Here is a 14,132-nt window from a genome sequence, read left to right as displayed (position 1 = left end):
TGACAGCCAGACTACATTAGGCTAGTCCTGTGTTAAGTCTGTTTTATTTAGGCTTGTTGTTTTTGGTTGTCTTACACTTCCTGTGTTAGATGTTCTTTAGAAAGTAAGGTTTATTGATCATTGAGAGGATGTATTTGCATTTTTATTCCATGGTTTTATTATTATATTAGTTGAAATTGGTCTCAAAATGTCAATATTATCGTTTATCACAATAAATTCTTGGTCAATTAATCATCCGGCAAAATTTTTTATCGTTACAGGCCTACACAGGATTGAATTTGATTTAATATATATAGGCCTTTGTTCAGATCTTTTTATAGGTATAGTTTTTGGTGTAAATAAATGCCTGTGTGCTGGTGAGACTGACCACGTCCATGATCTGCATGAGGGTCAGTCCAAACTGCACCATGAGGGTCTCGGAGTCGTTCTTCACCGGCCGCTCTAGGGGGTTGTAGTCACTCATCAGGTCCCTGTAGAGGCGCCGCTGTTCTGGGCCCTGCTCCGAAACTGGACAACACAAAGAGACACAACACAAAGAACATCTGAGGTCAAGTGTGCACGGCAAGTTTTTCTTATACATAACACTTTTCACAAACAAGAAAGTCACCAAGTGCTTTACTACAAAGAGTTAAGATGCAAATACAAAAACACAAGTAGATATTTTGGGTAACTGAACTTTTTTGACTAGATTAAAACCTGAACTTGTATTTTAATTGAGTTAAGTTCTCACTGTGTAATTGTAATTAATCACATTTAAAATCATATAAGCACAAATCTCAGCTGTTCCAATCCACGTCTGTCTCTGATTCTTTCTGCCTGACAAACACATGACACCATCGCCTGCTCTGATTGGACAGAGCTCAGAGAACATGCAGATTGTGGTTTAAAATGGTTCAATTTATATAAAATACTTATCTAAAACAATTGAACCTACCTGGACGACTCAGATATTACACAAATATAAGACCAAATGGTAATATAAAGGAAAGTACTATGATTTCATTGAAAATCACATTATATTGTCTAAATAAGTGTTTTTATTATAAATGTGGTATTAGAATCAATATTGAGCTCTGAGATCTGTTCCTTAGTATCAAAATCATGTTTGAAAGTTTAGTTGTGTGACAACAGTAATATGAACCTAGCTCTGATATCCTGGGGCCATAGTGACATTTTCTACAGCTACTATATTCTAGGGCCCGACCGATATGGATTTTGCTGTGGCTGATATGAAACCGATAAAATGGGAGTCGGAGCTGCCGATAACCGATATAATCGACGATATATTTAGTGATGAAAAAATTCACAGTAAATCTTGAATTGCTAAAAAAACTTTGGTTTGGCTCTCGTGAATTTTAAACTGGGTTTATTTAGGCAACATTTATTGTTATTCTACCTCTTTATGTCATATTTACAGGCAGTAGGTCGACCTAATGGCATTTTTGCATGTCTAGCTACTAGTAAAGAAAGTAACTACCACTATTAGCCTTTAGCGGTAAATGCTGCGCAACGCGGTAATTAATTATATGCGCAAATGACGATCATTCACACCTCTATTCACAGCTGATTTACATATCAATGCTGGTCCAGTAACAAATATACAGTCACTTTACAATAGGCCAATAGAAGAGAAAACAGTCTGTTTATGTGTGGGAGCTACAGCAGCTAATCGCTAACCTGTCAGAACGAACCAAAACTAGCTTCAAAACAGACACAATTCCAACACTCAGCGCTCACACAGACTCCTCTCACATCACACGTCTGCACTAATAAATGTCCTTTGAATCCAGACTCAAAAAGATTGTCCGTAAAAAGAATATAATCTCAATGTTGCACATGGATCTGTGTCTGCGGGTGTAAACAAGTGCATGTGAGTGACGCGACTCTGTGGTGTGTTCAGGGACAGTACGGACACACACACAGACAAATTACACCGTAGATAAATACTGATGCGGTGCCACATATTAGGACATTTATCTGCCTGTAAATTGGATTAAATGAACATAATGTAGAGAGCCTAAGCTTGAGAACAAGGTACAACATGCCCACTTGAAATATCGGCCCATATCGGCAAGATTTAGGTCGATCACCGATATCTTTCCAGGAGCCCATATTGGCAGATAATATCGGCTAACCAATATATCGGTCGGGCCCTACTATATTCCACAGCAAACAAGTCATGCTGATGCAGTTGTATTATGTCAGATGCCCTTCTTGTTGCTCTCAGGCACTTAGCAGTAATTGAACCATGTGCCCTCCTGTTCATAGTCAAATGCCAAGCTGAACCCACTGCACCACGGCCACCTCAGCCCCAGTGAAAGTGCACGCAGTGTTACATGTACATGAGGTTTGTTTCTCAGAAGGACTCGCCCGAGTTTTATCACTCTTGAGTTATGGAGCAGTTTTGGCACCATCTCCTCACTGCACTAATGGCCATGCATCATTATTCTAATCCTCTTATAGGAGACACAGAACCATCTGGAACTGGACCAGATTTGCATGTAGAGAAAAGCTGAAAATCATAAGTCTAGGGCTGCACCATATAGAATCTGACTAGTGTGACACATACTGTATGTTTAAAAGTAGGATTCTGTTCAGAGTGCACACTGTAAACAGCTCCAGGACTGTTCATATTTGAACCTACGTAGCTCATGCCAGACAGACAAGTGCATGAGCTCTACACATTATCAGTCTGTGATGACTGACTGAAAGTCAATTACTGAGATGTTCCAGCCAATACTGCAAGCTGATTGGTTGAACCATTACAACTGAGAACAAGCCAAAAAATCTAATGTTAAATCTGTTAAATCTACAGATCCATAAATACACAAAGCTCTTCCCTCTGCACATATTTCACAAACTAAAGCGGCTGTTTTTTTTTTTTTTTTTTTTTGCTAAAATAGGCTGAAGAATGCTGACAAGAGCAGAGGAACCCATCTCCAGATCTAGAATTAGTCTTGGTTGGACTATCTCAGCTGGAGGATTAGACCAATGATGCATGTTTTGGGTCGATGGAGGAAACCGGAGTGCCTGGAGGAGACGCACTCAGACAGGCCCACACAGAGTGGCCTGCATGAGAGTTGAACTTAGAACCTTCTTGCTGGAAGGAGACTGTAGCCACATAGTTGTGATGCCTTAAGTCTTAAGTACAGTGTGAGAGGTTGTTTTCGTGTTTGCCCCGTCCCTCTGGGTCAGTTTCCTTCTCCAGAACACTTTACAGAAGTGTGAAGAATTGGAGGGGTCTTAGGCCCCACCGGCCTCCCAGCTGCTGTCCAATGGGAGAGTGGGATTACATGTTTGGAAAGAGGGTCCCCAGTCCCCATAAAGGAGAGTCGTATGTTACATAACCTATTATTAAACAGATATGGGAAGGGTAAGCAAATAATAACTAATAGGTTCATAGGTAAGTCTATGAAACCTGTGCAAATGAAAATCATACAGGGTACAAAATAAAACTGTCAAACTCAAAATAAAGTTTTAGTCCCATGGTCCCATGTTATGTAACTTCCTCACATGTGGGAAGTGCAGTGTATAAGGCCTTCATGGCCTAACTTTTCCAGTGGAGGATCTGCCATCTGCTCGTCTTTATAGAGATGTTAGGGCTCTGCAATGAAGTAAGTAAGTAAGTCCCCATATATATATAGTGCATTTCACAGACATTTTTGTCACAAAGATGCTTTACAGAGCATTACATTCAGCATATATATATTTCATTCACTCTATACCTGGCGATGGTAAGCTACTGTTGTAGCCACAGCTGCCCTGGGGCAGACTGACAGAGGCGCGGCTGCCATGCCAATCGGCGCCAACGGTCCCTCCGACCACCACCATCACTCACACACACATCACTTTCATACTAGGCAATGTGGGTGAAGTGTATAGCCACTAACATCAGTGCCCTGGACAGGTTCATTGATTGATTGTATTTAATTGACTTTGACTATTAACTGTTCTTGGAGACCTATGTAGAATGTTTGAATGTTTATTAAAGGTTCTATATAACACAGAATTGACTCTTGAGAGTTCTAAGCCATGTTATAATGTTGACTCATCAAAAACAACAACCTGGAGTTGTCACACATTTGAGAAAATCCTGCATCATTACTCTGTCTATATCTCCAAAGCTCAAAATGCTCTGTTTCACTATGTGATGTCATGAAGTGATAGGTCAGGTTGCCTGCTACATTTTCCCCTTTGTTCAGTGGCAACTCTAGATTGTTCTAAATTGTCCAAATGATTCTATGAAGGTGTTTAAAAACACAGGAAATACAGGAGCATTTCCTGTATTTACATACAACATCAAAGGGTGAAACTGAGAAGTCAGCCTAAATATGCTGCGTTTGTGTGTTGAACATGTGTAACTGAAACAAAACACAACTCCAGGTCTGTTTGTGATTTTGAAGGAAACATTATAATATTGATCAGAAAATAGCACAATATTGGCCCTTTAAATGTATTTCCAGTGAAAGAACAAGGATTTAAACCCTGAGGGACGAGCGGCCGCTGCAGCTCATTGGTTCTCTCCCGTGTCCTCTGACCACGGTCCGAGGACTGAGACAGGAGAGGTTTAACATTGGCGACTGTGAAGGGACCCACAGTTGTTAAAGGAGAGGTGAGCAGAATAAAAAGGGAAAATAACAACTCGCTATCACTATCCCCGTGTTTATGGACCGAGACAGGAACAATATTTTATATTCAAATCTAGTATCCATCCTTTGTTTTGTTGACAGCTCTGCAAACCCTTGGCATTGTCTCACTGAGCTTCATGAAGTCTCCTGTAATGGTTTTCATCTCACAGCTTGTGCAGTGTCAAGGTCAGGCCATGCCAAGAGTACAAAGCAGGGTTCAAAGCAAAGGGTAAAGGCTTGTTTTAAACTTGCTTTAATCTATAAATGATCTGTTACTCTGCGTTATTCTGAGTTTATTTTTGTTTTGATGCCTTCAGTGACAATCTGCAGTGGAAATAATCATGGAAATTAAGAAGAAACATAATTTGACCGGTCATGTATTCCAATGAGTTCCTTTATTTCATATGTGTAGAGTTGGGAAGGTGACTTTTAAAATGTATTCCCCTACAGATTACAGATTACATACCCCAAAATGTAGTTTGTAACATAATCCATTAAATTACTTAAAGTGAGTAACGTTATCTGAATATTTTGGATTACTTGATATTCAGTAGAGAAGCAAAGAATAGACAAGATGTTTTATTTGCTAAAAGACAATGAAAAGCCCAGACTTTACTTAACCATATTAAAAATATTATTGATAGAAGAAGAGACACGTCTGAGCAGCATGATTGAGAAGTGTTAAATCCTGTTTCAGTCCTGGTTTACTCCTATTTTAGTCCTGGTTTAGATCTAGTTTAGATCTAGTTTAAACCTGGTTTTAGTCCTGGTTTAATCTACCTGGTTTAGAGTTTACCTAGTCCTTTTTAAACCTGGTTTTAGTCTAGTTTTCTAGTTTAAACCTGGTTTAGATCTAGTTTAGACCTGTTTAAACCTGTTTAGTCCTGGTTTAGATCTACCTGGTTTAACCTGGTTTTAGTCCTGGTTTAGATCTAGTTTAAACCTGGTTTTAGTCCTGGTTTAAACCTGGTTTTAGTCCTGGTTTAGATCTAGTTTAAACCTGGTTTTAGTCCTGGTTTAGATCTAGTTTAGATCTAGTTTAGACCTGGTTTAGTTTAGGCAATGAGTGGAATTACCAAAAAAAAAAAAAAAAAAGAAAAAAGCGGGATATAGTCCAAAATGTGAAAACAGGAAAATACTGCCGTGTAATCCATTTATTTCAGCAAAATAACTGTAATCCAATTACCACTCAGGGAAACAGTAACTGTAACTGAATACAGTTACTCATAATTTGTACTCTGATTACATAACTCCGGTACATGTAATCCATTACTCCCCAACACTGCATATGTGTCACTGAAATAAACAAATCTGACTGGACGATCACGTTTGTTTCTGGCTCGAGATGTGACGGAGGAAGCCGGGACCAGACAGATCTCCCTCTTTGTAAATAATACAAAGAGACAGCAGTCTGGATTTTCAAGGCAATGCTCAACAGTCACTGAAAATAAAAGAAAGAAAAGCCCCATTCTAAAGTTTTGTCTCAGTGGTGTTTGGAGGAGGATTTTTGACTGGACTCCACTGTCACCAAGTCTTTAAAGAATACCTTTTAATGCTACAAAACAGCAGCTGGGTAAACAGATACTACACAGCCAGTTTGGACAGTAGTGAACTAAAGTCTGAATACGAGGCTTTTAGCGGATTGCCTCATTACTCAAAGCATTCAGTACGGAGCTTTGCGAGAACTGAAATGAGCAGTGACCTGAGTTTTCGTTGGCTGTTCTGAGCAGGGATTCAAAACAGTTGCAAGCGTCCTCATAAATTACCACGAACAATACATGTATTCAAACATACCAAAGTACAAAAACTACATTCATGGTCACAGTCAATGGCCAGTGTTGGGGAGTAACAGATTACATGTACTGGAGTTACGTAATCAGAGTACAAATTATAAGTAACTGTATTCAGTTACAGTTACTGTTTCCACGAGTGGTAATTAGATTACAGTTACTTTGTCAAAACAAATGGATTACATGGTGGTATTTTCCTGTTTTCACATTTTGGGCTAAACCAGGACTAAAACCAGGACTAAACCAGGACTAAAACCAGGACTAAAGCAGGACTAAAACCAGGACTAAAACCAGGACTAAACCAGGACTAAACCAGGACTAAAACCAGGACTAAACCAGGACTAAACTAGGACTAAACCAGGACTAAAACCAGGACTAAACCAGGACTAAACCAGGACTAAACCAGGACTAAAACCAGGACTAAAGCAGGACTAAACCAGGACTAAAACCAGGACTAAACCAGGACTAAACCAGGACTAAACCAGGACTAAAACCAGGACTAAAACCAGGACTAAACTAGGACTAAAACCAGGACTAAACCAGGACTAAACCAGGACTAAAACCAGGACTAAACCAGGACTAAACTAGGACTAAACCAGGACTAAACCAGGACTAAAACCAGGACTAAAACCAGGACTAAAACCAGGACTAAAACCAGGACTAAACCAGGACTAAACCAGGACTAAAACCAGGACTAAAACCAGGACTAAACCAGGACTAAAACCAGGACTAAACCAGGACTAAAACCAGGACTAAACCAGGACTAACCAGGACTAAAACCAGGACTAAAACCAGGACTAAAACCAGGACTAAACCAGGACTAAAACCAGGACTAAAACCAGAACTAAAACCAGGACTAAACCAGGATTAAACCAGGACTAAAACCAGGTTTAAACTAGGACTAAACTAATACAATATGACACTAACAGTAGATAAACATAACTGAAAACAGCAGTGATCTCATATATAAAGCAGATTAAGATTGTTAAATTGTTGAGATTAAGAAAATTTCATCGAATGCCCGTCCCTAACTACAACATATAATTAAAGAATACAAACATTACATGGAACATACAAAGAAAATGTAGTTGATCATGCACATGACCTGTAAATGTCATGCAAAATGTTCACTTTATCTTTACTAGTTTTTCATAATATAGTTGTATGAGAAAAATGCAAAAGGGGAAACACTTTCAGGAGTAAACCACATATAAAGATTTACTACAAAGACACTGGTCAATTCTTATATTTTTTTCCCTGTTTTTTTCCATATGGGAAGCACAATAAGTCTTCTTCGAACATATGAATACAACAAATCCAAGAATCTCAAACATTTCAGGACATTTTTGGTGAGTTATTTTTAGATATTAACACAATTCAAATGGCATGTTTCCAAAGAACAAAAGCACAAAAACTCTCTTCATGCTCTAGCAGCTGTAACAGTGAATATTTTATGACGTAATCTACACAAAAATACTCAGACTCCATGGGTCCTGACCTGTGACATCGCAGGTCATAAAGTCTTACAATGGAGCAGAGGCACAGTTGAATGGTGAAGTTTATACACCACAATGTCTCACAATGATGTAACTAAAGTTCTAGTGCAGGAGGCCACTCATTTCTTTAACACGCAAAGGGATCTCACAACTCCAGAAAGGTGGTGTCATGGGCTTTAACCTTTGACCATTTGAGAACTTCCATGTGTTGTTTGAGTGAGAACACATGCTGGAAGATAACCAGATGTGTATGTGCGTGCTCAGTTGAGTTCTGCACTTTCTTGCTCAAAGTGACTGGAAAATGCAGAGCGTCATGATGTTAGTTTGAATCTGATTTTGAAAAATCGGTGTATCATTCACAATAAGAAAATGAAACAACAGTTTTCTTCATTATTCGTCTCTAAAACTAAAATGAAAAAACAGATAGTGATTTGTTTTTTTCAGTTTTCAATTTTGTTTAAATGAATAATGGAAAAACGGATAACAGCTGGTATCTGCGATGCCGGACTTTTGTGCCACATACAGACTGAACCAGAACTGAACCAGGACTAAAACAGCACTAAATCAGGACTAAACCAGGACTGAACCAGGACTACACAGGACCAAACCAGATCTAAACCAGGACTAAACCAGGACTAATCTTGGACTTGAGAGATGAAACCCTCAGCCCACAGAGCAGGGTGTCCGCAAAGCGCAATCGGGTGACGCTTAGTCCTGTGGGGCGTGGCTGTGTGCCCGTCCTTTTGCCTGTGGTCTCCCGATGGTCTATGCGATTGCACACTCAGCCCTGGTTCAGTTCTGGTTTAGTCCTGGTTTGTTCCTCCTGGTTCAGTCCTGGTTCAGTCCCGTTTTAGTCCTGGTTCAGTCTGTATGCCGTTGTCTGTTTTTCCATTATTCATTTAAACAGAATGGAAAACCTAAAAAAAATATCACTATCCATTTTTTTCATTTTGGTTTTGGAGACAAAATAATGAAGAAACAAAGAAGTTATTGTTTCATTTTCTTATTTTGAATGATACACAGATTCTTCGACCAATCAGATTCAAACTAATGTCATGATACTTTAATATTTTGGTGGCTGCCTTGACAATAATTGCCTCCTCGCCTTGACTACGTCCCTCTGAACCATGTGAATCCTCACAAAACTACAGTCATCATGCTCCGGTCCTCACCTCCCCATACCCACGACCTCTGTCCCAAGCGAGAGGGTATTTTCAAACACTGGGGACATTGTAACTGCAGCAGATCTGCAGTTACTGAAGACAATGTGGACAAGTTGTAACATAATCCATTAAAATACTTAAAGTGAGTAACGTAATCTTTGGATTACTTGATATTGTCATGTTTTTTAAAACTACATGAATGTAGCAAAATGAAAATTAGAGCCCGACCGATATATCGGCTGGCCGATATTATCGGCCAATATGGGCACCTGGAGACATATCGGCTATCGGCCGATATGCTTGCTGATATGGGCCGATATTTCACGTGGGCATGTTACACCTCGTTATAAAGCTTAGACTCTCTACATTCTGTTCATTTAATCCAATTTACAGACAGATAAATGTCCTAATATGTGGCTCCGCATCAGTATTTATCTACAGTGTAATTTGTCTGTGTCTGTGTCCGTACTGTCCCTGAACACACCCCCAGAGTGACTTCACTTCACTCGCGTGTGTTTGTTTACACCCGCAGCCGTGCGCAACACTGAGATCATATTCTTTTCGGACAATCAGTTTGAGTCTGGATTAAAAGGACATTTATTAGTGCAGATTTGTGATGTGAGGAGGAGCCTGTGTGAGCGGTGAGTGTTGGAAATACATCGACTTTGAAGCTAGTTTAGGTTTTGTTAGCGGTTAGCTGCTGTAGCTCCCACACATAAACAGGCTGTTTTCTATTGGTCTATTGTAAAGTGACTATATTGGCCGTATATTTGTTACTGGACCAGCATTGATATGTAAATGAGCTGTGAATAGACGTGTGAATGATCCACATTTATGCATATAATTAATTACCGCGGTGCGCACGTTTTTACGGCTAAAGGCTAATAGCAATAGTTTACTAGCTAGGAGTTATGGGTCGGTTGCGATCGAAGCGGCTCTTAGTGCCGACTCTTTGAAGCGAACAACAGGAGCCTGCTTCTTTTTGGGAGCCGTGTTTTCTCTTTTTCTCACTTTTTCTCTTCATGCCGCATGTAGACCCGTAGTTTGACAGCAGCAGCGGCTGTTAACGAAACTTTCAGAAATCTGCGTGTGCATAGGATAAAAAAAAGTGCATATTTGGCTGCAGTTCAGCATAAAATGAATAAACCAGGACTAATCTTGGGCTTGAGTGAAGGAGAGAGATAGAAACCGAGTCCCGACACTCAGTCCTGGTTCAGTTCTGGTTTAGTCCTGCTTGCAACAAAACCATCTCAAGAGTCGCTTGGGAGCCGAAAGAGCCAGTTGCTTTAGTGAGCCGAGCCGGTTCTCCAAAAAAATAGAAAAAAAATGGAATACCCATCACTAGCAGTGACAGTAACAGTAGCTAGAATGTGATGCAAAAATGCCATTAGGCCAATCTACTGTATGTAAATATGATGTAAAGAGTCAAAATAACAATAAATGTTGCCTAAATAAACCCAATTTAGAATCCACTAGAGCCAAACCTAAGTTTTTTAATAAATTCAAGATTTACAGTGAATTTTTACATCACTAAATATATCGGCGATTATATCGGCTATCGGCAGCTCCAACTCCATTCATATCGGTCACAACAAAATCCATATCGATCGGGCTCTAATGAAAATTCATGCTTGTTCTTTTCAAATTGTCTGTTGAGCCCAAGTCTCTATGAACAGACTTTTGTTTACTGTAGAGAAGCAAAGACGAGGAAATGTTAACATAAGATAAACATAAGATGTTTAAAGACAATAAAAAGCCCAGTCTTTACTTAACCAGATTAAAAATATTATTGATAGAGAAATGATTTTTATATGAGATCACTGCTGCTTTAAATTATGTTCACCTACTGTTAGTGTTATATTGTTTAGACCTGGTTTAGACCTGGTTTAGACCTGGTTTAGACCTGGTTTAGACCTGGTTTAGACTTGGTTTAGATCTAGTTTAGACCTGGTTTAGTTTTCGGCAATGAGTGGAATTACCAAAAAAAAAAAAAAAAAAAAGCAGGATTTAGCCCAAAATGTGAAAACAGGAAAATACCGCGGTGTAATCCATTTATTTCAGCAAAGTAACTGTAATCCAACTACCACTCATGGAAACAGTAACTGTAACTGAATACAGTTACTCATAATTGGTACTCTGATTACGTAACTCCATTACATGTAATCTGTTACTCCCCAACACTGATTATTGTACATAATGTGGATGAATGAAATGTAAAATGTGGGACCTGCCTCAAATCTGCAAAACAAATTTACTTACGGGTACAAATAAAGCGACCTAACCTAACCTCGACTCATCATGTTTATTTCAACGAACACAAGAAAACAGGCTCGTTTGTGCAAAGAATTTCTACTCAGACGCCTTATTTCTGCTCAATAAAGTTTGTCTAAGCAGTTGTCTTTTCCAGTGTTGGGGAGTAACAGATTACATGTACTGGAGTTACGTAATCAGAATACAAATTATGAGTAATTGTATTCAGTTACAGTTACTGTTTCAGTGAGTGGTAATTGGATTACAGTTACTTTGTTGAAATAAATGGATTACATGGCGGTATTTTAACGGCGGTAACGAAATGAAAACCGTGAGAACAGGTTGGCTCATATTGCAGCTTAAATAGATTCGGCAAAATAGCAACAGTGCAGGGTTAAATTTCAAACACTCCTGCCTAACTCATGGTCTGAACGCTCCCCCCCGAAAATGACTGCCTGTCAATAACTAGCCCCAAATAAAAACAATCCCATAAAGCACTGCGACAGTTTGTAGGTCGCTACAGTATTTTCCTGTTTTCACATTTTGGGTTATTCCGTTTTTTTTTGTTTTGTTTGGTAATTCCACTCATTGCCGGAAACTAAACCAGGTCTAAACCAGGACTAAACCCAGGTCCAAACCAGGTCTAAACCAGGTCCAAACCAGGACTAAACCGGGACTAAATCCAGGACTAAATCCAGGACTAAACCAGGACTAAATCCAGGACTAAAACCAAGTGTAAACCAGGACTAAACCAGGACTAAATCCAGGTCTAAACCAGGTCTAAACCAGGTCCAAACCAGGACTAAACCAGGACTAAACCAGGACTAAACCGGGACTAAATCCAGGACTAAACCAGGACTAAATCCAGGACTAAAACCAGGTCTAAACCAGGACTAAATCCAGGTCTAAACCAGGACTAAACCGGGACTAAATCCAGGATTAAACCAGGACTAAATCCAGGACTAAAACCAGGTCTAAACCAGGACTAAACCAGGACTAAAACCAGGTCTAAACCAGGACTAAACCAGGACTAAATCCAGGTCTAAACCAGGTCAAAAACCAGGTCTAAACTAGGTCTAAACCAGGACTAAACCAGGAATAATACAGGTCTAAACCAGGACTAAAACCAGGTCTAAAACTAGGTCTAAAACCAGGTCTAAAACCAGGTCTAAACAAGGTCTAAACCAGGACTAAACCAGGAATAAACCAGGTCTTAAACAGGATTTAACAGGACTAAATCATGCTGCGTGGACATGTCTCTTCGTCTTCTATCAATAATATTTTTAATACGGTTCAGTAAAGTCTGGGCTTTTTATTTTCTTTTAGCAGATTAAACTTCTTATGTGAAGATATCCGAGTCTTTGCTTCTCTACAGCAAATCAAGTAATCCAAAGTATTCAAATTACGTTACTCACTTTAAGTAATTTAATGGATTACGTTAGAAACTACATTTTGTGGTGTGTAATCTGTAATCTGTAGGGGAATACATTTTAAAAGTCACCTTCCCAACACTGGTCTTTTCTAAATAAGTATCTGCTCAAGTTATCCGCACCGGGAACACTACTTTTTGTCCTCATTCCACCAAACCTACTGCAGTTCACGATATTTTACGCAACGAGGCGAAGACCGTGCAGAAATAAAAAAAATAACTTTGCAAATCTTACCTCTGAATGCGCACAGCAGCGTGGCCAGCGGGAGAAGCACTCTGAGCGCGTCCATGTTGGAGGTGATAGTCCGCGGTGTCCCTGCTTCCCTCCGCGCACTGACCGTTCCGAGGGGCCGGAAAGGGGACGGTGGCGCGCCGGGGGGAGGGCTGAGGGTGCGTGGGGGGAGGTACAGACCCTCCTCCGCCCGCGCCTAATGGATGTGCACGGCTCCGCTCCGGTGGCACGACGCGGCGGGAGATGGAGATTTGCGGGTCCGCTGGGAGCTCGTCTCGACTGGGAGCGGGAGATGTTTCACTGCCCCATAAAAAAGATGAGTTCGATTGTGCAGTGTTTCCCGATCAGAGGCTCGGGGGACACTGCTAGTAGGCTACGTGGTTTCAGGTTTCTAAAAAAGTGGAATAGAGAGCCTAATATTTGAGTTAAAAAAAAAAAAAAAAAGTTGTTGTTAATTAGTCATTTTAACGATTTTTGGACATAAATCGATTTTATGTCCTGTAATCAGTGTTGGGAAGGTTACTTTTAAAATGTATTCCCCTACAGATTACAAATTACATATCCCAAAAATTTAGTCTGTAATGTAATCCATTAAGTTACTTAAACTTAAATACTTAAATATTTTGGATTACTTGATATTGTCCTGCTTTTTAAAACTACAACTACATGAATGTAACAACCACGTCCTGAAAATTCTTGTTTGTTCTCTTCAAATTGGCTGTTGAGCCCAAGTCTCTATGAACAGACTTTTGTTTACTGTAGAGAAGCAAAGACGAGAATCTTAGATAAGTCTGTTTAAAGACAATAAAAAGTCCAGTCTTTACTTAACCAGATTAAAAATATTATTGATAGAGAAATTATTTTTATATGAGATCACTGCTGCTTTAAATTATGTCCACCTACTGTTAGTGTCATATTCTTTAGACCTGGTTTAGACCTGGGTTATTTCTGGTTTAGTCCTGGTTTTATACCTGGTTTAGTCCGAGTTTAGACCTGTTTTAGTCCTGGTTTTAGTCCTGGCTTAATCCTGGTTTAGCCCAAGATGTGAAAACAGGAAAATACCGCCATGTAATCCATTTATTTCAACAAAGTAACTGTAATCCAATTACCACTCATTGAAACAGTAACTGTAACTGAATACAGT

The 14,132-nt window shown here is 39.6% G+C and overlaps 1 protein-coding gene across 1 annotated transcript in view; it reads right to left on the bottom strand.

Annotated features, from left to right (window-relative positions):
* LOC110153558 (neuronal acetylcholine receptor subunit alpha-7-like) overlaps window positions 1-13,075 on the bottom strand; it is a 67,057-nt gene extending 53,982 nt beyond the window's left edge. Inside the window, exons 1-2 of the mRNA XM_020917463.2 lie at window positions 12,992-13,075; window positions 368-507 (exon numbers count right to left, since the gene is read on the bottom strand). Of these exons, the coding sequence (XP_020773122.1) occupies window positions 368-507; window positions 12,992-13,046 (195 nt within the window). The 5' untranslated portion in view covers window positions 13,047-13,075. The remainder of the gene's footprint in view (window positions 1-367; window positions 508-12,991) is intronic.
* Window positions 13,076-14,132: the final 1,057 nt, after the last annotated feature.

The sequence above is a fragment of the Boleophthalmus pectinirostris genome, unplaced genomic scaffold (assembly GCF_026225935.1).
Source record: "Boleophthalmus pectinirostris isolate CB_2022bp ecotype Guang Dong unplaced genomic scaffold, ASM2622593v1 HiC_scaffold_19, whole genome shotgun sequence".
NCBI classification, from domain to species: Eukaryota; Metazoa; Chordata; class Actinopteri; order Gobiiformes; family Gobiidae; genus Boleophthalmus; species Boleophthalmus pectinirostris.
This window is presented reverse-complemented; position numbering and strand designations above follow the sequence as displayed.